This window comes from Clarias gariepinus, chromosome 23 (genome assembly GCF_024256425.1).
Source record: "Clarias gariepinus isolate MV-2021 ecotype Netherlands chromosome 23, CGAR_prim_01v2, whole genome shotgun sequence".
Taxonomy (NCBI): domain Eukaryota; kingdom Metazoa; phylum Chordata; class Actinopteri; order Siluriformes; family Clariidae; genus Clarias; species Clarias gariepinus.
Window position 1 is genome coordinate 23,444,816 of NC_071122.1, and position 25,939 is coordinate 23,470,754.

The 25,939-nt window shown below is 40.3% G+C and overlaps 1 protein-coding gene across 10 annotated transcripts in view; it reads left to right on the plus strand.

Moving 5' to 3' along the window:
- itpr1b (inositol 1,4,5-trisphosphate receptor, type 1b) overlaps positions 1-25,939 on the plus strand; it is a 125,215-nt gene that overhangs the window by 37,802 nt on the left and 61,474 nt on the right. For all 10 annotated transcript variants that reach the window (XM_053483584.1, XM_053483587.1, XM_053483586.1 and 7 more), the window contains 26 exons: positions 2,979-3,078; positions 3,185-3,345; positions 4,418-4,559; positions 5,315-5,473; positions 7,738-7,910; positions 8,268-8,387; positions 9,761-9,955; positions 10,294-10,545; positions 10,757-10,898; positions 11,148-11,301; positions 11,435-11,625; positions 11,847-12,033; positions 12,128-12,179; positions 12,303-12,468; positions 12,631-12,801; positions 13,468-13,539; positions 13,931-14,068; positions 14,212-14,337; positions 14,695-14,895; positions 14,989-15,240; positions 15,737-15,862; positions 16,518-16,646; positions 19,317-19,437; positions 19,536-19,720; positions 22,509-22,657; positions 23,924-24,035. In XM_053483584.1, the coding sequence (XP_053339559.1) occupies positions 2,979-3,078; positions 3,185-3,345; positions 4,418-4,559; positions 5,315-5,473; positions 7,738-7,910; positions 8,268-8,387; positions 9,761-9,955; positions 10,294-10,545; positions 10,757-10,898; positions 11,148-11,301; positions 11,435-11,625; positions 11,847-12,033; positions 12,128-12,179; positions 12,303-12,468; positions 12,631-12,801; positions 13,468-13,539; positions 13,931-14,068; positions 14,212-14,337; positions 14,695-14,895; positions 14,989-15,240; positions 15,737-15,862; positions 16,518-16,646; positions 19,317-19,437; positions 19,536-19,720; positions 22,509-22,657; positions 23,924-24,035 (3,976 nt within the window). The remainder of the gene's footprint in view (positions 1-2,978; positions 3,079-3,184; positions 3,346-4,417; positions 4,560-5,314; positions 5,474-7,737; positions 7,911-8,267; positions 8,388-9,760; positions 9,956-10,293; positions 10,546-10,756; positions 10,899-11,147; positions 11,302-11,434; positions 11,626-11,846; positions 12,034-12,127; positions 12,180-12,302; positions 12,469-12,630; positions 12,802-13,467; positions 13,540-13,930; positions 14,069-14,211; positions 14,338-14,694; positions 14,896-14,988; positions 15,241-15,736; positions 15,863-16,517; positions 16,647-19,316; positions 19,438-19,535; positions 19,721-22,508; positions 22,658-23,923; positions 24,036-25,939) is intronic.

Below are 25,939 nucleotides of genomic sequence, written 5' to 3' on the forward strand. Positions count from 1 at the left end.
CTGATCTTGTGACTTCCATTACCTCGTGCCATGGGTTTATTTGTCTCCCGAACACCAGTGACTCATATTTTACTAAACGTCAGGAAGCTACACACAAAACACACTTGTATACACACGCGCACACACACAGTAAACGCACACACATTTACAGATACGTGCTTCCAGCTTATCAGCGTGGCAGGTTACACGCATCATTGTGCTTGTTGCTGGAATACAACACGTGTGTGTGTGTGTGTGTGTGTGTGTGTGGGTGAGAGAGAGTGAGAGAGAGAGACGGCATGTGTATTTACTCGCACACACCCCAATTAAGGCTTCCACTGAATTCTGACCTCATCATGTGAAAAAGCAGACAGGAAAGTCCCACCTTCAGAGTGGGCCGGAAGCCGCGGTCAGCATCCAAGCTCGGTTTCATCCTGTTAAATTTCGTCTCGTCTCCCGATGCCAAGGCGCAGGCCAGATGTTACGCAACACGCTGTATTTATACGGCGGATCATCTGGAAAGCATGTATGCTGTGTGTGTGTGTGTGTGTGCGTGCGTGTGTGCGTGTGTGACGCAGTAGGCCCCTGTGTTGCAGCACCACTGTCGAATTTAAACCAGATTCCTGGCTCTGAGTGCAGCTGATCAGGATGCGGGGGCGCTATGCTGGATCCCAGTCCTGAACATCACAGTTTAACCTGCCTCGGTCTTGCGTTCAAATCTTTCTGATCAATTAAAGATAAAGAATAAACTCTGATTTAAAAAAAAAAAAAAAAAGATTGTCATCCTTTAATTCTTTTTAAGCAGGGCATGCGAGGGCAAGAATATTGTGTGCACAAGTGTTTTTTTTTTTTTTTTTGCCTTACTAATATGTGAGGCTTTGCGTGTGTGTGTGTGTGTGTGTGTGTGTGTGTGTGTGTGTGTGTGTGTGTAGCATGAAAACTAAGTTGAAGTCCGTACAAGGCTTTAGGGCTGTCAGCATACTGGACTATTAATACTGCTGTAGTTCCTCTCGTCCTTCCGCTCATGCTCTAAGCACTAGATTTTACGATCTACTGTGGCTAGTAGATGCTTTGATAAGCTTAGTCATGATTCTGTGTGTGTGTGTGTGTGTGTGTGTGTGTGTGTGTGTGTGTGTGAGAGAGAGATCAGTGTGGTCTGAGTTCATAAGATAAGAAAAATGGTGTGCGCGTCTGTGTCACGTTGTAATCTGAACGCTGTCTGTCGTGCAAAATGCCGCCTCACGCTCTCAAACACCTCTTGGCACAAAGAAGAGATTTAGGCGTGACTAATTAATGCAAGTGGCCACAGAGTATACGCGCACACACTCTCACACTCACACACAGGCACACAAAGGTAAGCCTGTTGATGAGATGGCTCATTACGCAACCTGGCCTAAATACAGCCAGTGTCTGATGTCCGTGCTGGTGGCCCGGTGCACAGTTTCTTTTTGTGTGTGTGTGTGCGTGTGTGTGTATGTGTGTCTTTACATATTTTTGGGGGCTTTTCAATTCCATGACTGACTAAAGATGAGGCAGAGGGTTAGTTAGGGTCACTCTGTGTATGTGTGACTGTTTAACTGCCAACTTAGCGAAGAAAAAAAAAAGAAAGAAAAAAAAATCATAGGGAGGTTGGTCAGTGCTGGGAGGCGCTGTAGTTCCTCCAGAGGATGTGTTTGCACGCCGACGCAGAGGTGCAGGATCAGAACAATACAGGCTTTGATAACTGGCAGGTGTGAGTGTGTGTGTGTTTGAGCAAGTGCCATAAATTCTCAGAGAGTTTACATAAGGATTGTGCAACTAACATTTGCCTAAAAACACACACATTAGCTGATCTAGGGACCTGTCAGAACTCATTTTGCCGGTAATTTCAGCTTCTGAAGAATTTCACACTAAAAAAACCCTTTTAAAGGAAATGTGTTTAAAAAAAGCATGTGGATGGTCCCGTGATGTATTCTGAAAGCACAGGAAAGTTCAAGAGCAAAGTCAGGGATAGGTCAAAATAGTTGATTAATTATCTACCCCAGCTGACCCTGATGCTCTGATGCTCGTAAGCCCTGTTTGCTCAGTCAGCGTGAGCGGCCTGTCGGTCACACAGCAGCGCTTATCTCTTGTGTCTATAAGAAATGTGCCTGAATTTTCTGCCTTAATTGTCTCGTCTTCGCGACAGAAATTTTAATCCGAGTCACATGCGTCGCACCGGGAGTGCAGGCCTCTGACAGGGCTTTCTGCTTCCTCACCCCATGTGTTCTTTACTTAATGATGCTCAGAGACTCTCACATGACTACCTCCTCTACACTGGGTGGCTTTCCCTCAGACAACCGTGAAATATGCCAAAAGCTTGATGAATTGAAATGCCTCTGAACTACCTTTTTATTCCTCGGCTGTCTCTTCCTGTAAGGATTTTGGCACATGCACAATAAACTTCTCAGAAGATTAAAAAAAATAACAACAATAATGCCGTTTCAGTTCATTGCCTCAAGCTAACGTGTTTATGAATAACCCTATATGTAAAGCACTGTGTAACCTAATTAAGTGCACGAAGGGAAAATTTTAGACATGTTGTTTACCAGTGTTGTGTGTTGGGTCACGACCTCCTGCCTTAAGGACAGAAGCATGGAACGGATCTGTGCTTTGCTTGTTCAAGCAGTAACTCGCTGTGCTGCTGCTTGCCTCACTTGATAGGATCTTTTTTTTTTTTTTTTTTTTTTTAAATAAATAAATTAGAACTTTATTAATCCCAGAGGGAAATTGCCCTATAAATATATAGAGTTATTGTGTATTGTTTTTTTTCTTTCCATGCAGTAGCTTTCTTATCATCCATTAACATACATTGTTCAGATATTTGTCAGGCAGTATAAGTTGGGTCTTTTGTAATTAAGTAGTAATGACCTGTGTTTAAATCATACTATCAGGTAATTGTGATTATATCGATATTTTTGATATTATAGTTTTTTTTTGTTTTGTGTTTTACGAGTAAGTAATTCTGCTGCTTCCTATAGGAATTCGTACGTTCGATTGCGTCACCTGTGCACAAACACATGGGTCCACAGCACCAACAACCCCATTGACAAAGAGGAAGAAAAACCCGTCATGCTTCGGGTGCGTTAGCTTGTTATTGCTTGGATGACTAAGATTAGATTAAAAAAAACAGATTAACCTTAAACCAGCTTTTCTGAATGAAAACTGTTGTCCCTGCTCCATCTAGATTGGCACATCTGCCATCAAGGAAGACAAGGAGGCCTTTGCTATCGTGCCCGTCCCCCCCGCTGAGGTCAGGGACTTGGACTTTGCCAACGATGCCAGTAAAGTGTTGGCGTCTATCGCTGGCAAACTGGAGAAGGGCACCATTACACAGAACGAAAGGAGGTAGGAGCCTGAGGCATGTCTGGCTAGAGTTGGGAAAGATAAAAAATCTGCCATGATGCAATCGGTCACATGTTTATACCAGTAATCAAGAGTTCTATACTCAGAGCGCCCAGATTTTTGGGGGGGTTTATTTAATCAGGCTCAGCTGCTCCAAGAATTTAAATAGCTGATTTATCATTACAGGATTAGACTAAATAAGATTGATGACTTTATCATTATAAGATGAATTAAATAATTTTAACGTGTTACTGTAATGAATCACTTTCTTCAGGTTTGTAGTGTCTCTAATTTCATTCCCTTTATATATGTTGTACCTGACCAGCTTAGTTGTTTATATCCTATTTATAAAAGGTGAGCAAAGGTGTGTGTATCATCGATAAATTTACTCAAATGTGTAATTCTTCTTTAATATCCACCTGCCCCATCTCAGTCACTACAGCAATGAGTCTGCTCTGAGCAATAAAAAAAAAAAATCACTGTATTGCCAAATACCATTGGCCTAGGATGTTCCCAACAACAGGTGTGTATATGTGTGTGTGTGTAACTTGAGTAATAAAGTTTTTGTCCCAGAATGAATGGGTCATGAGCCATTTTCAGGCCTTGAGGGCTGGCCATGTTGGAATTATTCCAAATTGAAACTAGCATTTCAAAAGGGATCATCAGGGAGCAATCAGATGAGAATTATAATAAAGTATATAAACAAAACAGGCATTTTTAAATATGTTTATTTTTAATTTAGATAAGCCCATTTACACATGAAAATCCTCTTGTTGGAGTTTAGAAATACTGTAAGTTAGGATATGATGTTGGCATGGTTTTGTAATTTAGTTTATAAAGTGTTGCCTTCTCATGATGATTATAAGTTAATAATATTGTAGCACTAAGATAACTATACTTAATTATAAATTATAAAATTATAAAAATATGGAAAACACAATAAAAAATTCTTGTTACTTTTACACAGATTATGTTAGGACAAAAAGTGAATTATAAAAAATTTGATCATATTAAGATAGGAAGTTGACAGTCTTGTGTCTCTTGTTTTTTTTCTGTTTCCTGGGTGTTTGTGCAGGTTTGTGACCAAGCTGCTAGAGGACTTAGTGTTCTTTGTGGTGGATATTCCTAACAGCGGTCAAGACGTGCTGGAGATAATGGTCAACAAGCCAAACCGTGAACGGCAGAAACTTATGCGGGAACAGAACATCCTCAAACAGGTAGAGCTGTTGTGTATTACACTTTCTTTTAATGTACAGGTAGTCCCCTAATTGTGAACAAGTTCTGTTTTGGTAGCATGTTTGCAAGTTGGATTTGTTCTAAAGTCCGACAAAGTGTGTCTTATACCCCTTTGACATGAACAATGCAAAGAATACCAATCCACTTGACTAAATCACTGTCCCCTTTACCCACACTTTCTAGTTTCATATGGCCAAAAACTGTAACTGCGTCTAAAGAAATATCTCACAGTAAAATGGGAAATGTAACAGTGAATCCCGGACGTTATTTTGTCGCAGAGATGTTTTTTACTGTATTGGATTATGAACTGGGATTTTCCGAAATTAGCATTATTCTCCATCAGGACAGCTTTACAGGACATGCATTTTCTATAACCGTGCTCCCGGACTGATTCATAGAAACCGGTTAGGCCGACTCATTTCTCCTGCACACACACGTACAATATACCAGACATTTTACACATTTACTTACACACTGAAAATATTGTGTATAACTGTATATAATCGTATCTGGTGCACTGCAGTGTCTATTTTTTGTACAAAACACGTGAGCTACTTCTGCAATTTGTTCGCATTTACGAATGTCCGTAGAACCGTGTTTCCAATTAAATCAAAAGTTGGGGACACGTTATTTACACATTATTTAGCAAAATGTGGGCAGATATGACACCAACAAGTCAATTTGACCATTATGGTGGTGTGCTTGACGTTTTTTTATCTACTCTTCTCCTCTGCAGATCTTTAAGCTCTTGCAGGCTCCGTTCACCGACAGTGGCGACGGGCCCATGCTCCGATTGGAGGAGCTTGGCGATCAGAGACACGCACCTTTTAGGCACATCTGTCGGCTGTGCTACCGAGTGCTCCGCCATTCACAGCAGGACTACAGGAAGAACCAGGTAACCATCTTCACTTAATGCCTTATATTTCGTTAAGTTATTAACATGTGGTTTTGCGCAGCTGATCCCAAGCATGCGCACGTCTTCTTTTTAAACACATCGAGCAGCGTTTCATCTCGTACACGACTCCACGGTACACATGTTCAAGATAACGCTGCCTTGATTAGGTTCTGTTTGTGGAGGTTAAATCTTTCTTTTTCTCTTTTTTTTCTTTTTCTTTTTTTCTTTTTTAAATCTACTGAAGGTGTGAGATACACAGTTTACACGGAAGTGTGATAAGAGTGATTCATTTATAGATAATAGATTTCAGAAGACTACACAAACAGACTAAGTTTTAGAGCTAACATGTCTAAGTCTGATGGAGTTACAGTTCTTTAAAATGATATATTTTTGGGGGATTACTTTGTTTTTAGTTTTGCTCTAAGCAAAACATGTTGTGATAATGTTTTTTTCCTTTCATGATCATGCTGGCACAGCCTGTTACATTAGCATGTAGTCCAGATACTAATATTGAAAAAATGCATCTAAAAATAAACAAACATAGACTCTAAGGATGTAAATACTTTTGATCCAGTTTGTCACTTATAGAATAGGCAGTTGTCTGGCAGAATGATTTTGTTCACACAGTCTAGCACTGTTTTGTGAACTTTCCTTGTCTATCAGATGCGGCTTTGAGGGAGTCGTATGAGCCAGGATTGTTGGGTTCTGACATGGTACTTTAGTTTACCTGTGCAGAGATTATTGTGTTAAAGATTTTCTTTATTGTCCAGATCAGGATGTTTACATTGTGTCTCTGCATCAAAGAGTTCCCGAGTCTGACTGCATCTGGTTATGTGTAGTTAACATCGTGTCTGGTGCTGTAGAATATTACAGAGAAAAGTTTTATCATCTGTAGGTACAGTACGGTGCAAAAGTCTTGTTCATATTAAATAAAAATAAATAATACATATATTAAATTAAAGAAATAGGAACAAAGATTTTTGTTGTGACAGGTTGCAAAAGATGTAATAAAAAAATTAGTTGTTTATGTAATATTGTCAACGCAAACCACTGAGCATTTAGCAACAGCAGTATACTAATCACCGGCCTGATCATTTGTCATCATCTGCACCTGTTTCTCACTGGTTAATGCGTTAAGTTAGATGGGTTTTCATGCTTGGAATGATTCATAGGTCACTGTGTGGCTTAACAAACAAACAAAAAAAAACATTTCTTTGAAACTGCTCAGGTTCAGCGACTGGACTGGAAATGAGAGACAAAAACTTTCCAAAAATGAGAGTGAAAAAAACTTAAAAACTTTTGGGCAGTACTATATATGTGGTAGTGAGCCTTGTCCAGCAGGGAATTTTTTTTTATATAAATAGTATAAATTATAATGATATCAATTTAATTATACTATAAAATAAAAATAACTACATTTTTTTTGCTTTAAAGCCAGACTGGTTAAAGAGGCAGAGAGGTTTTAGTGGTCAGTTTCCCTTGTAAAGTTTTATACAGTATATATAAAGCTCAATGTTCGACTGCCCTAAGCTTTTATCTGTGCATACTACTACATCCTTTTTATTTTTTTGTTATAAAAAACAAAAACAAAAAACAATAACTCATAAGTCCAGAACACCACATGCTTAGCCTCGAATAGAAATTTCAACCCCAGACCTGAGGGGAAGCCCCCTACACTAATAATGTGTAATGATTATTATGTAAATAGCGTTTTAGTCACGCTAATGGTTTAGAAGACACTCTGTGAAACCACAACAGCAAAAACAAAAAATATATTGGTTGGAATGTACAAAATCTAGTCACTAATGTCTAGGTAGTCCCAGTCCCAGTCATAATGCCACTTCATGCATTGCCACCGCACGGAATCACGGCACCAAACAGTGCAAATAAAATGAATAAATGCCCTTGTCCTGTATGAGAGCGACATAGAAAGAGAAAGCAAACCTGCAGATATACATGTTTCAAGGAAATTGCAACTCAAGCTACAGTAAGCCTTCGCATACGCCGCACAGTAACAAAAGAACCAACTCTTAAATGTCAAATATTACAAAAAAAAAACCACAATCATTCTCTTTATGAGTTGTATCGGGACATAAAACAATCTCTATAGCCAATGCTGCATCTTCCTTAAGTTCATCAGAAAGACCTGAAGACATTCTGACCAATTAGGATTAGTTTTGCAGTGTATGCTTGCTTTTGTTGTAACTGCTCTGCCCTGTCGTATTGCCGTTGACCTGCTTGACTCCTGAGACTCCTTGCTGCAGGAATACATTGCCAAGCAGTTCCGGTTCATGCAGAAGCAGATCGGCTACGACGTGCTGGCCGAGGACACCATCACGGCGCTTCTACATAACAATCGCAAGCTGCTGGAGAAGCACATCACCGCAGCAGAGATTGACACCTTCGTCAGCCTTGTGAGAAAGAACCGTGAGCCGAGGTGAGTGGTGAAGGTGCAGAGCGGGATTGTGCTTAGTGCAGGAGCGGGGTGGGGGTGGGGGGGAACAAAAACTAATAAACACTGGCTTTCCGTAAAGTGTTTATAATCACACAGAATGGTGTTTGTCCGATTTGTGATTTATAGTTCAAATAAATCTGTTTTTGAGAAGAAGAAAAAACACCATTAATGAGTAGACCCGATTATGGAGTATGAGCCTGAGCAGAAGAATGTTCTCAGCAGAGCTCTGAATATGACCGATGTTAATTGATTTTAATAAAGGTTAAGGTCAGATCACTATATACATCATTTTCTTGTGTGTGTTTCTTGTTTGTGTGTTTGTGTGGTGCATGAACACAGGTTTCTGGATTACCTCTCTGATCTGTGTGTGTCAATGAATAAGTCCATCCCTGTCACACAGGAGCTGATATGTAATGCGGTGCTGGACCCAGCCAATGCCGACATTCTCATAGAAACCAAGTGAGTGCTTACTTGTGAGAAAATAACCTGTACCTGAATGTGTAAATGTTACATACATGCTGTATATTAAAGTCATGTCATGCAAGCTCAGCAGACATCACTACCTCCAAATCCACGGATAATAAGATAGATACAGTTGCAGTCAGAAGAAACAGATAGGTCGTTAGCTGTACAGACATCTAGAGAAAGTTAATTCCACCACCTAGGTGCCAGAACAGAAGACAATCTAGATGTATGTATTCCTCTATCTTTAAGAGATGGTGCGACCAGCCAAACAGTGCTGGAGGAACAGAGGGAACGTGGTGCGGGGTGTGATTAGAGCCGAGAGGTAAGCAGGTGCTGGGTTGTTTTTAGCTTTGTAGGCGAGCATCAGGGTTTTGAATTTGATGCGTGCCTCTACAGGAAGCCAGTGCAGGGAAGAGAGAAGTGGGGTGGTCTCCAAACATTTAGTCGAGCTTAAAGGTGTGGATTTTGGATCAGCGGCTTCTTCCTTGGACAGCAGCCTTTTAGTTCATGGTGATGTAATAACTGGCTCGACTGTAAACTGTGACACTGGTGTTTCAGCGACTTCTAGAACTTCTAGAACCACCTGAGCTTTGGTGGTTCCTGGGTTGTTCCTTACCATGTGAACCAGTTTGCTCTCAGCTGAGGATGACAGTTTAGGTCTTCTTCTAGAAGCTCCCAGCAGAAGTCCATCGTCATCATCGGCACTGGATGATTGAAGTTGAGGGACCTCGTGCTTAGCAAAAACACATTTTGGGACTTTTTTTTGGGGGGAGGGGGGATTTCTTCCTGATTTTCTCCCGAATTTAGTCGTGTCTAATTCCTCCCCGTCATTAGGGGGCTCCCACATTAAAGCTACTACTACCACTCAGTCGGGAGGCCCGAAAACTATCACATGTCTTCTCCGAACCACATGACGCCAGCCAACCGCATCTTTTTCGAACTGCCCGCTCACGCAACACTGGGGGCGTAACACATTTGGAGGACAGCGCTATCCGCTCCTTCTGCTTGCGTGAGCTCACAGACGCCCCTGATCGGCTGTAGAGCCGTGATCTGAGCTGAAGTGTGAATATTTAAAAACAAAAACACGTTCTAACATGAATTCAAAGAAATCCTTCCAAGCCCATTATTGCTATGACATTTATAGTCATGATCAGTGTATATAAACTTAAATACATCTATATAGCTGTTTCATCTGTATACCTCTTTATCCACTTATTCAATTGAATGTACATTAAAACATGAAAAATGTTTTCTACTGGAATGTTTCCATCTGTACAAGCTGACTGTACAAGCTGACTTAGGTATTGTGTTTCAATTTAATACCAACAATGTGAAACGTCTGCTTAATTTCCCCTACTTTCTCCCAGACTCGTTTTGTCTCGATTTGAGATTGATTCTATAAATGTGGGAGAGCCTCCGCTGGAGTCAGAGGAAGATGTGGAAGAGGTGTGGTTGTTTTGGAAAGACAGCGGGAAGGAAATCCGCAGCAAGAGCATCAGAGAGTTGGCGCAGGATGCCAAGGAGGGCCAGAAGGAAGACCAGGAGGTTGTCGGCTACTACAGGTAATAGCTGCCTGAATGTTGCACAGGACGAGTAAACAAACATGAGTAAAATTTAAAGAAGAATACTACTCAAAAAAGGGAAAAAGAAATTAGGGGAACATTTAGTCCTGGTTTGATTTGAATATCTCTTGTATGTGTAAATATTAGTTCAAGTCAAATTGGGTGTTCTCTCTCTCTTTCTTTTTTTTTTTAAGCAGTGTGTTATGAGAATCACATAGAGATGCACTTAATCAAAAATCTAAAAATGGAAATGACAGTACAGATTTGAATGAAATTTAAAGATTTAAAGATAAGTATCTGGTTCTTATGTCCACTGTAATACTTTCTCCTGTCATCAGGTACCAGCTGAACCTGTTTGCCCGCATGTGCCTCGACCGGCAGTACCTGGCCATCAACAAAATCTCAGGTCAGCTGGACGTTGACTTGATCTTGCGCTGCATGTCAGACGAGGACCTGCCCTACGACCTGCGTGCTTCTTTCTGCCGCCTCATGCTGCACATGCATGTGGATCGTGATCCCCAGGAACCAGTGACACCAGTGAAATACGCCCGTCTGTGGTCCGAGATCCCCTCCAAGATCGCCATTGATGAGTAATTTATTTATTAATATGAGTAATATAATTATTATAGAAGTAATATAATTATTATCCCCCACTTTTCATAGCAAATTATAATTATTATATCTATTGTTATCTCAACGTCTTTATTTTTAGACATGTTGTTTTTCATGCAGTGTTTTCTGCTACTTAAAAAAATAGGGATTGATTGACTGACTGATTGATTTTATCTTTTTTTTTTGTAGTTATGATAATGACGGCACCACCAGAGATGAGATTAAGGAGCGTTTCGCTCTCACTATGGAGTTTGTGGAGAACTATCTAAGAATTGTGGTCTGCCAAAACGTTCCCTTCTCAGACAAGGAGAAAAACAAACTCACTTTCGAGGTAAGTTTCCACAATCAGCCCTTAACTTTTTTTTATTTACTTTAAAAAATTTTTTTTATGTTTTATATATTTTTTTATAAAAACAAAGTATTTGCTAAACTTGATTAGAATTGTTACAATCCGAGAAAAAAATAATATCAAATCAGGATATAGAATCGTGATATAAATCAAATTGACATCTAGGTATCATGATAATCATTTATATGATAATTTGGTACTTTTTGTTTGTTTGTTTTTGTAATTTACAAGGTTGTAAACTTGGCGCGGAACCTCATCTACTTCGGCTTCTACAGCTTCAGCGATTTGCTGCGGCTGACCAAGATCCTGCTGGCCATTTTGGACTGTGTGCACGTCAGCACGATATATCCCATCAACAAAATGGAAAAAGGCGATGAGAACAAAGGTGTGGTTTAACTGCTTGCCTGAGTAAATGTTATGAGTTTATGATATACTGTATATACTTTTTTAAATTATCCTAACGCCTTAATAAAAAAGGGGCATTAACTGATCTGTGACATGTCTCTTTGTCTTTACAGGTAGTAACGTTATGCGGTCTATCCATGGTGTAGGGGAACTGATGACCCAGGTTGTACTCAGGGGGGGTGGCTTTCTGCCCACCACCCCTACAGCACCCCCAGACGGAGAGGTGGGCAAGACCCAGACGGAGCCTGAGAAGGAGGACATCCTGGTCATGGACACCAAGCTGAAGATCATTGAGATCCTCCAGGTAATGTACAGTATATGCATCCGTTTACTGAGTACGTGGGTAAGTGTTATGTACATAGATATGTACAGTATGTAAATTATATATTTTGTATGTGAAGAGTGTTGTATGACCGTGAGTTGTTAATAGGAGGAAAAAGCTTTTGAATAAGTATAAATATAAATATTAAATGGTATATTTATTATGATCTTGTTGTTGTTGTTTTTTTCTCTTTTACTCTGTAGTTTATTCTTAATGTGCGTCTGGACTACAGGATATCCTGCCTGCTGTGCATTTTTAAAAAAGAGTTTGATGGCAGCAACACTCAGACCGACACCCTACCTAACCCTAACGCTAATGGTAACGCTAGTGTTGCTAATGCTACTGCTACTACAGCTACCGCTAACGGCGATGGTCCAAACAGTATACCAGGTGAAAGCTTCAACTGTGTGATTAACTCTCAAGAGCTTTTTTGTTTAGTTTCTTCCAACTTTATTTATACGCTTGTCCCTTTTGTTTTATCCAGCACTAGATTTTGAAAAGATCGAAGAGCAGGCCGAGGGGATCTTCGGGGCAAGGTATAAAGATGCTGTAATCCATAAATAATTCTCTATCGCTTTTTACACACATATTTCTATCTATCTATCTATCTATCTATCTATCTATACGAAGCACGTTCAGCTCTTTTTTTATCCACTCAGCGAGGAGAACACACCACTAGACCTCGATGACCACGGAGGCAGAACGTTTCTGAGGGTTCTTCTGCACCTTACCATGCATGACTATCCTCCGCTGGTGTCTGGAGCTTTACACCTACTCTTCAGACACTTCAGCCAGAGACAGGAAGTGCTTATGGCTTTCAAGCAGGTATACACACATATCGCACAATGACACACGCACACAGCTTTCAGAGAGGTTTTGTGCTATTGTTGGCTCTAAGTGTCTAAATGAAACACTTGCACAAAAAATTGGAAACTTTACTTTTTTGAAGCCCCTTGTGTGAACACCCCCCCGCCCCCCATCTTTCAGGTCCAGCTTTTGGTGACTAGTCAGGATGTAGATAACTACAAACAAATAAAGTCTGACCTAGACCAGCTGCGCTCTATTGTCGAGAAGTCTGAGCTGTGGGTGTACAAGCGCCAGGGGGAAGACGCGCTGGATGGAGGCGATGGTCCGGCTGAATCTGACCACAAAAAGAAGGTTTGAGCATTATGCACAAAAATTTATATAAGCCTATTGGTTCATCCCTGACACCACCCAAATATATTAACATCCAGTTTAACGTGAACCGTGCTCACGAGTGTAAATGATCAGCAGATCATCTTGAATTCTGTTTTTGAATTTACTGTTATTAATTTGTAGAGATGAGGGGAAAAATTTATTCAGTTACATATCACGATTGTCTCTGTATCATCACACTGACTTCAAAATTGACTTTTTTGCAGTTCCTTCATAATCCTACAGGTGGTGCACTTTAAAGTATGCAAACATTGGCAGACTGCACATTATCCTGTGTGACAGCAGCAAATAATTTGCTAAACTTGTTTAGAATTGTAACAAATGGTGATAAAATTTATATCAAATCGGGTTATAGAATCGTCATATAAATCGAATCGGCACCTACTATAGGAATCATATCGTACCAGGTGGTCCCAGGTGACTCCAAACTCTGTTATTATTATTTAATGTGTGTCCATATTGCCATATCTCCTCCAGACTTTTTGTTTTGTTTGTTGATGTTTTTTTTTTTTTTTTTTACCTTACAAAGAGCCTGTGATTTTGGAACTGCTAAACCCCTGTTTGGATTGCTGTTAAATAATTACTGTGTTTGAAAGTGGACTGTTTTTGTGTTTACTCTTTATGTAGGGTGACTCGAGTGGCATGGAGAAAAATAAAACGGAGAGCACTAGCAGCTATAATTACCGGGTTGTCAAGGAGGTAAATGTGCCTCATTTCTGTAGTCGACACACACACTCACGCACACACACACCTGCAAACCCTGCAAGACAAGCGTCATTGCGTAGTGATGAAGTAGTTGTGCTACGTGCTATTACAGCCCTATGACCACCACTTAAACTCCTTCATTCAAAACCAAAAATAATAAGTTGGTACGAACACATGTTTTTAAAACAATTCACTTGCGCATTGTTGTTGCGTTTCACGCTCTTGTCGATTCCTACTCATTCTTTCTTACTCATAGTTTTCTTCGCCTTCTGTTGATATTTTGTTGAAATGTCATTGATTTCTGATGACTAATTGTAACTTATTATTCTTCTAAGTAAAAGAAATTCTCTCTCTCTCTCTTTGTTCTCACTCCTGCTTTATGAAGATCCTGTTAAGGCTGAGCAAGTTGTGTGTTCAGGAGGGAGCATCTGGGAAGAAAAGTAAGAAACAGCAGCAAAGGCTGCTGAGGAACATGGGAGCTCACGCTGTGGTGCTTGAGCTACTTCAGATCCCCTATGAAAAGGTGAGAAAGTTCTGCTATTAGAAAATATCTCATCAGAGTCTCGTGTGTGTCAGGATGTGGTAAGGCCTGCTGCTGAACAGATGAAATAAGATTAAACTTGTGTACGGTTTGCTCGTGAAAATGAACGCTGTTTGGTTTGGCAGGGTGAGGACGTCAGAATGCAGGAGATCATGAAGCTTGCTCATGAGTTCCTCCAGAACTTCTGCGCTGGGAACCAGCAGAACCAAGCCCTGCTCCACAAGCACATTAATCTTTTCCTCAACCCTGGGGTGAGTCCATGTAAATGAACATCTGTACTGGATGGGGTAAAAGTCCTGGTTTGCTTTCATGGGGAACTCATATGGGTTATCCAGCATCTGAGACATGTCCTGATAAGCCCGATAGGGTTGATAAGACCTTCTGGTAATCTGTGCTGGAATATTTTTCCATGTCCTATGAGTGTACCTAAAAACCAGTCATAATAATAAATCTAGAAATATAGTAGCATGAAAATTTACTCATGGTAATTTGTAGTCTATAAGATTAAGTATGTAGATAATTTATTGACTGTACACCACTTATATTTAACTGCATAGGTTACTACAGCATCAGTTGTGCTTAGATGTGACCCTGCTCTCCCTGTGTAGATCCTAGAGGCCGTCACCATGCAGCACATCTTCATGAATAACTTCCAGCTGTGCAGCGAGATCAACGACCGTGTGGTGCAGCACTTCGTGCACTGCATCGAGACGCACGGCAGGCACGTCCAGTACCTCAAGTTCCTGCAGACCATCGTCAAGGCTGAGAACAAGTTCATCAAGAAGTGCCAGGATATCGTGATGGCAGAGGTTGGTTATGGGTGCTTCCTCTGAACCTTGACGCTTTAATCTTATTCTCCCCCATCTTTAACCCCCCCCGCCCTGTTTCCTTACCCATCGTAGCTGGTGAATGCCGGGGAAGACGTGTTGGTGTTCTACAACGACAGAGCCTCGTTCCAGACGCTGGTGCAGATGATGCGTTCGGAGCGAGACCGGATGGACGAAAACAGCCCGCTTATGTACCACATCCATCTGGTGGAGCTGCTAGCCGTGTGCACCGAGGGCAAGAACGTCTACACAGAGATCAAGTGCAACTCACTTCTGCCCCTGGACGACATCGTCCGTGTCGTCACCCATGAGGACTGCATCCCTGAGGTCAGACCGTCCACTTTTTTAATCCTCTGTGTACTAGACAGAACTTAGACCTGTTTCAGACACTTGGCTAATCCTAAAGAGTGACAGATCGAACATATTGTAATTGACTTCCAGCTTCAGTATTGAGAGGCCAAATGTGCGAAAGAGTACGAATAGTGATTTGATGAGATTTGGACTTTGTGAGCTTAAATAATAAAAACACAAAATTCTAACTACTTTTAAGCTTTTTAATAGTATCATTATAAGATCCTCATAAGGTGATAGGTGGAAATCCATTAGATAAACTTTCGAAAAATTGTTGTCTCTCAAGAAGTGATATTTGTGTGACTATGGCATTTTTTTCTTGTTGCAATTTTTTTTTTTTTTTTTTTTAATTAAAATTTTTTAATCAGTTTTTGTACACCAATTTTATGCCTGTATTGCTCTAATTTTGGTTCGAAAACAACCACATCTTGGGGTTTTAGCCAATATTTCCAATTGTTTCGACTGCCTGCAGGTGAAGATTGCATATATCGACTTCCTAAACCACTGCTACGTAGACACAGAAGTGGAGATGAAGGAGATCTACACAAGCAACCACATGTGGAAGCTCTTTGAGAACTTCCTGGTTGATATATGCAGGGTAATTACCTTCAAAACAGCTTCTGAGCCTTGATTTTCTTTTTTTTTTTCTTTCTTTTTTTTTTTTTTCAGTTAAAATATAAAACAAGAGATATGTGTGAGATATTTTAAGGCAAATTAATTAACCAGGAAAAAGAAAAGAAGTAAATCATTTTTCATCTGATAATGATGTGATTTCGATAGGTTATTTAAAGTTCAAAAGAGAAAAACAGGAAGGGCGGCCGCTAATGGGTGCTGTGCTTAAATTTGTGTAGCAATAAGATAGATATGTCTTAAGATACATTTATATCTTCAAAGTTAAGAATTTCAGAAACAGCCTCCTGCCCGAACCGATTTTTGTAAAATTCCTGTTGCAGTATGAGCATATTGTGAGAAACTATGATGAAGACAATTTTAATTTAAAACTATACATTAATCTGTAAGTAACGGTTTACTCACCGATACTGCCTTAAAGCCGTGACCTGGAGCTTATTCTAGCATAAAAATCTTTCGTAAAAGTCACTCATGTTGTTTTGTGTGCCCTTTCCATCATTCTGCTGCGATTGGTGACACGGGAAGGGTGAATCAGAACCACGTTCTGACTTTACTCATCGTGGCCAATGCTTTGTGTTAATTTCCGCACCATTTTCTTTGTTGTTGTTATTTACGACTCGCAGGTCTGCAACAACACGAGCGACCGCAAGCACGCCGACTCCACGTTGGAGCGCTATGTCACAGAGACGGTCATGAGCATCGTCACCACTTTCTTCAGCTCTCCCTTTTCCGATCAGAGCACCAGTTTACAGGTAATCACTTCCAGGCGCTTCTGAATCGACCCGAGGCTCAACTTTCTGTTTTCTGTGAGACATTTGAATACCCTGGTAGACTTACAAAAAACCAAGCTTATACCTCCCTTTGTTATATTTATCTCAAGCCTTCAAGTGCAGTTCCTGTTTGATGTGCAGTTTATTCATTTATCTCCCTAAAGACCTAACTTTGTTTAATTAAAAAAGGACTATTTTGATTACTTTGACCCCGCCCCTCCATCTAGATGGCACGTCATATGTATGTAAGTACCAGTAACCCGTCCTCATCTAAACGCCCCCACAACCCATCCTGGTGTTTCTTTACATATCTCAGATCTACCACGTACAAATACACACGTACAAATACACACGTACAGACGTACAAATACACACGTACAGACGTACAAATACACACGTACAGACGTACAAATACACACGTACAGACGTACAAACACACACACACACACACACACACACACACACACACACACACATCGTACCAAGATTCTTCACACACGAGCACCACACATTTCATACATGCACACATTTCTGTAGAAAAAGGCTGACGACTTGGATTGAGTCACAGCTTTCCAAGAACTCAGACTGTGCATTACAGAGTTTTCCAAAAGCACTCAAGCCAGTCATTGGTTACACTTGGTTGTGCAGCTGGTGCACACACACACACACACACACACACACACACACACACACACACACACACACACACTCGCACATGCACATGCACACAAGTCTATGTGTGTGAGCTATTTTACAGATCCAAACTTCCCACATTTCTGTTTCGCAACATCGCTGGTGTGGTTAGGTCTTGCATGGCAGCCAAGTGGTTTTACTGTATGTGTATGTGAGTGTGAGTTCGATTTCGCATGCACAATTACAAATGTCTCTCGACACAATGTGTACCCACGGCTGGGTGCATGCATGGACGGCATCAGCTGATTATTTCTGTCAAGTAGTTGTTGTTGTTGTCGTCACTTCACTTAGGGGTTCATTGGGGGACTCGTCCACCGGGTAGGTCGACTTTAGTGAACACCGCCTACTGTCCCTCCTGAACGGAGTATTAGACTTAACATTCACGAGGCTTATTTGTCTGGGTCCTCCCCCAGATTGAACTTACTCCATATGTGCTGACAGCTGTTTCCTGCTCATGAGGATTTCACTAAGAATTTTTTTGTTTTTTTTGTTTCGCTGTTTGACTCCTGATCAGGAGAGCTTCAGTCAGCTGAATGCTTTTTTTTTTCCACCCGATATAAAGATGAAAAGCACTTGAATTAAAAGCAGACACATTCTCAATGATAAATTCTAAAATGCAATTGAAATGTGTTAGATTTTTCCCCCCATGGTTTATAGTTCTTCTTAATCAGACTCATAGTAACCTTTACTTTATGCAAGCAAGGGTCGAAACAAAGGGCGCCAAAATGACTCCCAGTGAAGACAAGCTGTTCATATAGATTAAAATAATAGATAAAAACTTTTATTTGTGTTTTTTCCTTAATCATTTTTATTTAAAATTTTACGCAAAAAAATACTATAGACTTACAGTCAAACCTTTTTAATCTGATAAAAAGATTAAAAAAGTCTTAGTCGTCTGTATTTTCTAAGCTGTACCAGAAACTCAAGTCATCAGTTATTCAGTGTGAATCAGAGTAGTGCTTTGTCTACATGGTCTGAGGTTGGTAATAAAAAAAAAAGAAAGAAGCGATGTCTGACGATTTAAAAGGACCCCAATAACTTTTCCAACCAAGAAATGACATCACTGCTTTCCCTGAAGTGAGAGGTGATGACATCGGCTGCTGTCTGTTGTTACAGTCCTCCCTTCTGAGCAAACTAACAGAGGTATTGCACAGTATGGTGTGGTGACATCTCTGTGTTGGTTAGTCATACTTCTAGTAAGCCTGTCTGAAGTTAACTGAGCTCACACGGGACTCAAGCATCTTTCTTATTTTATTTTAGAAGATTTTTTAAAGAGATAATTAACCCCTCTTCCTCTTTTATTAGTTTATTGTTTTCAGGGATTTTCAGATTTAGACATGCTGTGAGTTCGAAATTTTACATTAATTTAATGTATATAAAATTTTATTTATGAAATTATATTTGTCTAAGAAGAGATTATATCTGTAAAGCTATAGGACTTTTAGTTTTGTTGTACAGACTATTTTACAAACTACATGGCCAAAACATGTGTGAACTTCTGACCATCACTTCTACGCATACATGGTTCTTTCCCAAACAAAGTTAAAGGCACATTATTACAGACAAATGTCATCAAATGTTGTAACTTTACAATGTAATTTAATTGGAACTAAGTAGCCCAACTCTGGTTCATGCCCATGGTTCTTTAGTGGGATGTAGAACACACACATCTGGTTGTGATGGTCAGTTTCCCAAAAACTTTTAGCCCTGTAGCGATTTTCTGTTTGTGTCTTGGAACGTAAAGTTTTGCAGTTATGTGGTTGTGAGGTGGCTTATGGTTCCTTAACCTCGCTTGTGATCGAGGCAGTGTTAAAAGTGGTGTGTTTAATGATCTTGATCATGCAAGTTCTTGTTTGTTTTTTGTTTTTTTTTTCCCCCTACTTTTCTCCACAATTGGGTTTGGGTTTTCTTTAGCTTTTTTTGAAAAATTATTAATATTTGTCCATTTCTTTATGGCAGACCCGCCAACCCGTCTTCGTGCAGCTCCTGCAGGGTGTTTTCCGGGTGTACCATTGTACCTGGCTCACACCCACCCAGAAGGCATCAGTGGAGGGCTGCATCAAAGTCCTCTCCGACGTAGGTAAGAACAGCCGTCTCTGATCCGTGTGAGCGGCAGAAAAAAGTGCCTCTCTGCCTGTTGTGAGCGCTGCTTTACAAACCTGTTTGTGTCGCATGCAGCCAAAAGCCGGGCAATTGCCATTCCGGTGGACCTGGACAGCCAGGTAAACAACCTGTTTGTAAAATCAAACAACGTCGTACAGAAGACCATCCTGAACTGGAGGATGTCAGCTCGCAACGCTTCAAGACGAGACTCCACCGTCAGCGCGTCTAAAGACTACAGGAACATCATCGAGAGGCTGCAGGTGAGCACCAACACTCGAATATACAGCAGATACGGAATGGGAGATCAAAGCAGTGTTCTTTTATAACTGTATGCAGCGCAATTTATATCATTTTAATTTGTATCATCACAGCCTGGGCAAAGACACAAACATTACACTGCACGCGACACGCTGAAACCTGTACGTAACAAACATGTCTAACAGTTACACACACACACACACACACATGCCTGCAAACACACTGCAGGTACGAACAATGGTAATAATACTTCTGCTCAAGGTAACAAAGTGAACCAGGGATTAAGCCTTCTCAATGATTTACATATTTATAGCACGATAGACCATCATTGAGAGCCTGAGGGTGAAGGGACTTCACTCATAGCCACAATTATTAGCCTGAAAAGATCCTAAAGTGCCAGTGCAGGGTCAGTGGCAGGAGCGCTCCCTAACTTCATGTCCACATCTGGATAAGGTTTGACACACATATACACACACACACACACACACCTGCCATCCCCCTACACTGTATGTGTGTGTGTGTGTGTGTGTGTGAGCAGATGATTTCTGATCAGAGCACCTCCCTTCTCGTAAGCCTTTTTTTATTCCGCAGGAAGTCATAGCATATGCATTAGTGTGTTTGTGTGTGTGTCTGTGTGTGTGTGTGTGTGTGTGTGTGTGTGTGTGTGTGTGTGTGTGTGTTAAAGAGATGAAAATAGATTGTGTGTGTGCGTGCGCGTACCTGGACTTTTCCTTCGTACTTGAAGAGTGAGAAGTCAGATTTTGGGGTGTGTCCCTGTGTGCGCGTACATGAGCATGTGTGAATGCAAGTGCGCACGTGCATATCCGTGTCACTGTCACCTGTGAATGACTTTTCCCTGTGTAAACGTGTACGGGGGTGTGTGTGTGTGTGTGTGTGTGTGTGTTTTTTTTTGTTTGTTTTTTTTTTTAAACCGTCTACTCATAGAGGAAGTCGAATGTCTTTTGTGGGTGTCAGTTTGCAGACACCTTAAAGTTGAGTTCATAACCTACAGTACGTGGGATTTTGTGCCCCATGTCTCTGGGATCTTCATTCCAGGGTTTAATGCTCAGTCACACACTTTAGTCAGTAATTATGTGACATTATGATGTGGAAATATCAATAATATATTATTCTGTGATAATAGATTTTCACAGTATGTTTTTTTTAAGGATAACCAGGGTATAGTTAGTACTTACATCAATCTTCTATACATAAAGTGTCATAAATCTGTAAAGTGGGCGTGTCTGTACATTGAAGATATTTGCAAAAAGAACAATTTAAGCAGGACGTACAGTAAAGTCAAGATTTTCTTTTTCTTTTGTCTGTCTGTTTGTGCATGCATCACATAAAAAACTGAATGATTTTTTATGTTGTTTTTACACAGATGTATTTGTCTGAGCTTGAGGTAACATATAGGCTTTGTTTCATCGCAATCGGCCCACGGGAAGAGAAGATATGGAAAACTCTCTGTCATAAAAAAAAATCGACCTTGAAAAAAAAACATTAGTTCATCTCAAAATTCAACAGATGGTGCTGTATTTTTATTTATTTTTTTATGAGTGTGCAATTGAAATTTACATTATAAACGCGATCTCACATTTTCTTCTGCACACTTAATGGTAACACGTAAACATTTTAGTTCATTGCAAAATTCAACAGATGCCATTGTACATTTTTTAAAAACACGCTTGTACAAGTCACAAGCACAACAAGTCTTCTGAAGGTGTGCTGTGGCATCTGGGATCAAGACTTCAGCAGCAGATTTTTTTTTTGTCTTGTAAGCTGCCGAAGGTGCTTCCACAGATCTCTATAGACTTGTGACTCCACTACATCTTACAGACGACGAATCAGATTCAGATCTGGGGAATCTGAAGGCCAAGTCAGCACCTTTTTCCTGTGTGTGAAGCATGTAGGGTTAGTCGATCACATAAAGTATAGGTTAACTTTATCATATTCACAGCACATCTGCCTCGTTTTACCTGTCAAGTACTATAGGGGGGCTGCATGTTTTCTTCACGGGCTCAGAAAAGGTCAGAGCGCTTTTACTCTTATCTCACATCTGCCCTAATTTGGTCTCAGGCACAGTCGCCAAAATAGAATACCAGAACTTTTTAGGACTCCACAGCAGACGTTGGTCACTGCTCCTTTAACTAGGCCAGTGGGTGTCAAGTGCTAGTTTGGTGTGGGTGCAAGTCCCGCTGCAGGTTTTAGTGTTGTATGCACCAATATTTTAAGACATTTAGACGTTTTTGTGCCACCCTCACCACCTCGCTAGTCCGTCCGTTCATATCTCAAGAGCTTAGATGTGTTTATAGAGTCCAAATATTTTAAATATTTTTCCTATTCAATTTTATTTGTATAGCACTTCTTAACAAAGGTTACTGTCACAAAGCAGCTTTAAAGAATCAAAAGAAAATGATGGAAATGTGTATGGAATGCAAGAAAATGTGTACAAATCAGAATGATCAGATTGTCCCTGATGATCGAGCCGAGGGCGTCGGTGCTGAGGGAAAAACTAACTAAGATGGAAATAGGAAGGAACCTTGAGAGGAACCAGACTTAACAGGGAACCCATCCTCATCTGGGTGATAATGAAGAGCAGGGATTGATCTGCAGTCATACTGTGTGTCAGGAGGCTGGAAGTTCAGTATAAACAGATGATGTTTTTTAGTTAATATGGAGTGGTGCTTTTTGTTATTTAATATATTTCTTCATGTTAAAAAAAAAAACAGCCTGTACTCACACGCAACACTTTACACTGCTGTGTGTGTGTCTTTGTGTGTTCACTAGGACATTGTCTCTGCTCTGGAGGACCGCTTACGGCCCCTGGTGCAGGCCGAGCTCTCCGTCCTTGTGGACGTCCTTCACAGACCCGAGCTGCTCTTCCCCGAGAACACGGAGGCTCGAAAGAAGTGTGAGAGCGGAGGTTTTATCTCCAAGTAAGACTGTGATGATGATTTCATATATTAATGATAATAACTCTCACCCTGTCCAAATACTTATGGCTGATTACACAGTAACTATAAGGGAGGTGTGTGAGCAGGTGTAACATTTTAATCAACGTGTTGACTGTGTGTGTGTGTGTGTGTGTGTGTGTGTGTGAGAGACAGAGTGAGTGAACAAGTGTACGTCATGGTCGAGGTTTTCTGGTAGACAGGTTTTTTGCTAGGATTAGACGTGTGCGCGTGCATGTGTGTGTCTCTGTGTGTGTGTTGATAGGATTAAATGCTTGAGAGGTGTGTAGGATGAACACGCGGATTGGAACGTGTTTACAGCATGGACTGACACATGTTTGTGCGCGCGCGCGCGTGTTTTCGGGCGTGTTTCAGACAGACACACCTATCTGCACGTGCTCGTAAGCCATGACACTGTTTCAGAGCCGTATGATCGTCACCTTGCTTAGATTTATTTAAACATAAAGCATAGAGAAATACTAATTTTTTTTTTTTTTTAAATAGAAAAATGTACACTACCGTTCAAAAGTTTTAGAACACTTTCCAACTCCATGATGGTTTCTGATTTTTATTTCTTTCTACATTGTTAAGGAACTCTGAAGGCATCCAAAAAATGCATTAATCTCCTTTAAACAGTTGATATTGAGATGTTTCTGCTACTTTTGCTCTGTAAAGACTTCATAACGCCTCTAATCTGAGGTGCTGTTAATTGGTCATTTTTCAGGCTGATAACTCTAAATGAACTTTTCGTCTGGGGCAGAGGTAGGTTTTGGTCTCGCCCTCCTGGGACGGCCTTCATGAGAGCCAGTTTCATTATGGTGCCTGACGGATTTTGCAAATGCACTTGACAATACTGTTCTTGCCAGAACTATTACAGAAAGGCTGACCTCTGTGTCTTAAAATAACAACTAACTGTTGTTTGTCTTGTTCTTACGTTATTATCTAATCCGATATGTGTTATTTTATAGTTTTGAAATCCCCAGTATTGTTGTAGAATGTAGAAAATAAATCACTAAACAAAACAAAAAAGAAATTTGCAAGTGTTCTAAAACTTTTGATCAGTAGTGTATATAAATTCTTAAATTGTTAATTTGATATTAAGCACAACAGTGTTTGATGAACTAGCTGCTCTCTCTGGATTGTTTGGTTTGCACATCAGCAGAATCTGGATATGTCTAGGTTGTATTTCACAGTTAATCTCTCTCTCTCCCCGTCTGTCTGTCTGTCTGTCTTCCTTCCTTCATCTCACAGGCTAATAAAACACACCAAGCAGCTGTTGGAGGAAAACGAGGAGCGTTTGTGCATTAAGGTTCTTCAGACTCTCAGGGAAATGATGACCAAAGACCGGGGTTACGGCGAGAAGGTACAAGCACAGAAGACACCTTCGTGAAGGACACCGCAAGGGTCCGCTTCTCATTAATCGAAACTCCATCAAGGTCTTATCACCGTAGAACCGTAAAGGTTTCACTGTAAAAGTGCAAACACTCACAGCGCATACGAAAAAAACCCAACTGGATTCTGCTCTTTCTCTTATCTTCCTGACAGCTTTTTCAATTGCAGCGTCAGGTTTATTCTTTGATGTGGGTTTGCGGGTTACCATTCCTTACAACGCACAAAAGAAAAACAAAAAAAAACCTACTACACTAGCAGTTCAGTTTTCAAGGTCAGCTCATTTTTTTTAAGACTCTTAACACTCTGCGAGTGCCAGCAGCATGTCGTAATCACTAATAATCCGTCCTATTTGGCTGAATGAACGTTCTGAGACTAATATAAACTCAAATCACAAAGCCTTGGTCTAGATAAAGTGTGTCAAAGCTCTGCTAGCAAAGGACCACGGTTTCCAGCTGCCTGAGTCAACTCAGGAGTTAATCGTCATTCTCGTACCGAGACGACCCACTAAACACTCATCTCTCTAAATCACTAACACCTACAAGAGCTGCGGCCGTCCGGTCCACGAGTTTCAGGCACCCGAGGGCTATATCACCAAGCAAGAGTCTGTGGTTTAGCTAACTAAATTCAGGGTAATGACGGTGTCTCAATATTCAGCCAGCTCTGACACTGTCGCAACTTCCTCTCTTTTAGAGAAGAATAACTGATATTAGCTAAAGTAAGCAAGGTTTTTAAACAATCGTGCTTTGTTTTTAAAGAAAAGTCTAATTGTTGAAAAAACAAAAGTATCTCTTTTAGTCACTGCAACGGTCTACAAACCATTCAGACCATCAGGAGCCGGGCTCTCCCCAATCCTAAGTAAAGTGTACGGTATTTTTTCACAACGCGAGATAAAAACCAGTCGACTCCGTACGATCTAAACGCGTATAGCTTTAATAATCATCTAGTTTTTCAATCAAGGAATACAAAACAAGCTGTTTATATATTATATATCAACTTAAAAAAAAAATCAGTGCTCAAACTAATCACGCCACTAAAAAATATATACCCACTGAAACGTTTTCTTTTACTTTCGTTAGAGTTTATTTTTTCTTTTGTCGTGAGCTCTTGCTCGCCTGTGCGTGTGTAACTCTATCCTGTTTGCCTGTGGTAGAAATATGAGGTTACACACATAAAAAGAAGAAAAAACTATCAGTAAATACCCCTCAGTAAATACCCCTTCATCTGATACCATGAAAGCAATCACAGAACATTTTAGCAGTGGCCTGGCGCGTGTTCATAGCAGAGAGGGTTTACTGAAGATAAATAAATACATAGGCGGAAAAAAAACTTAAGATAAGAAGTATTTCATGGGCTATATATATACACAAGCTTTTTTTTTTCGAAATGCGCCAGTAATTTTGAAAGGAGCTAATAAACCAATGTTTAAGAATTACAGAGCAGTAAGGTAACGAAATAGACGAGATGATGTGTAGATTGTCTGTTAAACAGTAACCGATGATCAGACTGTAGACAGTTTGTCGTGTTGTTCATCATGCTAGCGATTTTCTCAACAGTTTACACAGAGCTAATGTTTTCCCCTTGTTTTAATTTTCATTTTTAATGTGTTATTGTTAAAACTGTTTGTATCATATTGCCGAGATGAATTTGTAAACTGACTTGGCATTAAACCCGATTCCGGTTCTGATTTATCCTACTAAACCCGACAATTGGTCTGGACCTAATAGACCCTGAACCCACACAATTGACATTTTGTTATTCTGCTTCCTTTTAATAAATTTTATTTATTATTATTATTATTATTATTTTATATCTCTAGTAGGGGAAAGTGTGCCTGAGTGTGTGAAAGCACTAGCGTGCTGTGTGTGTGCGTGTAAC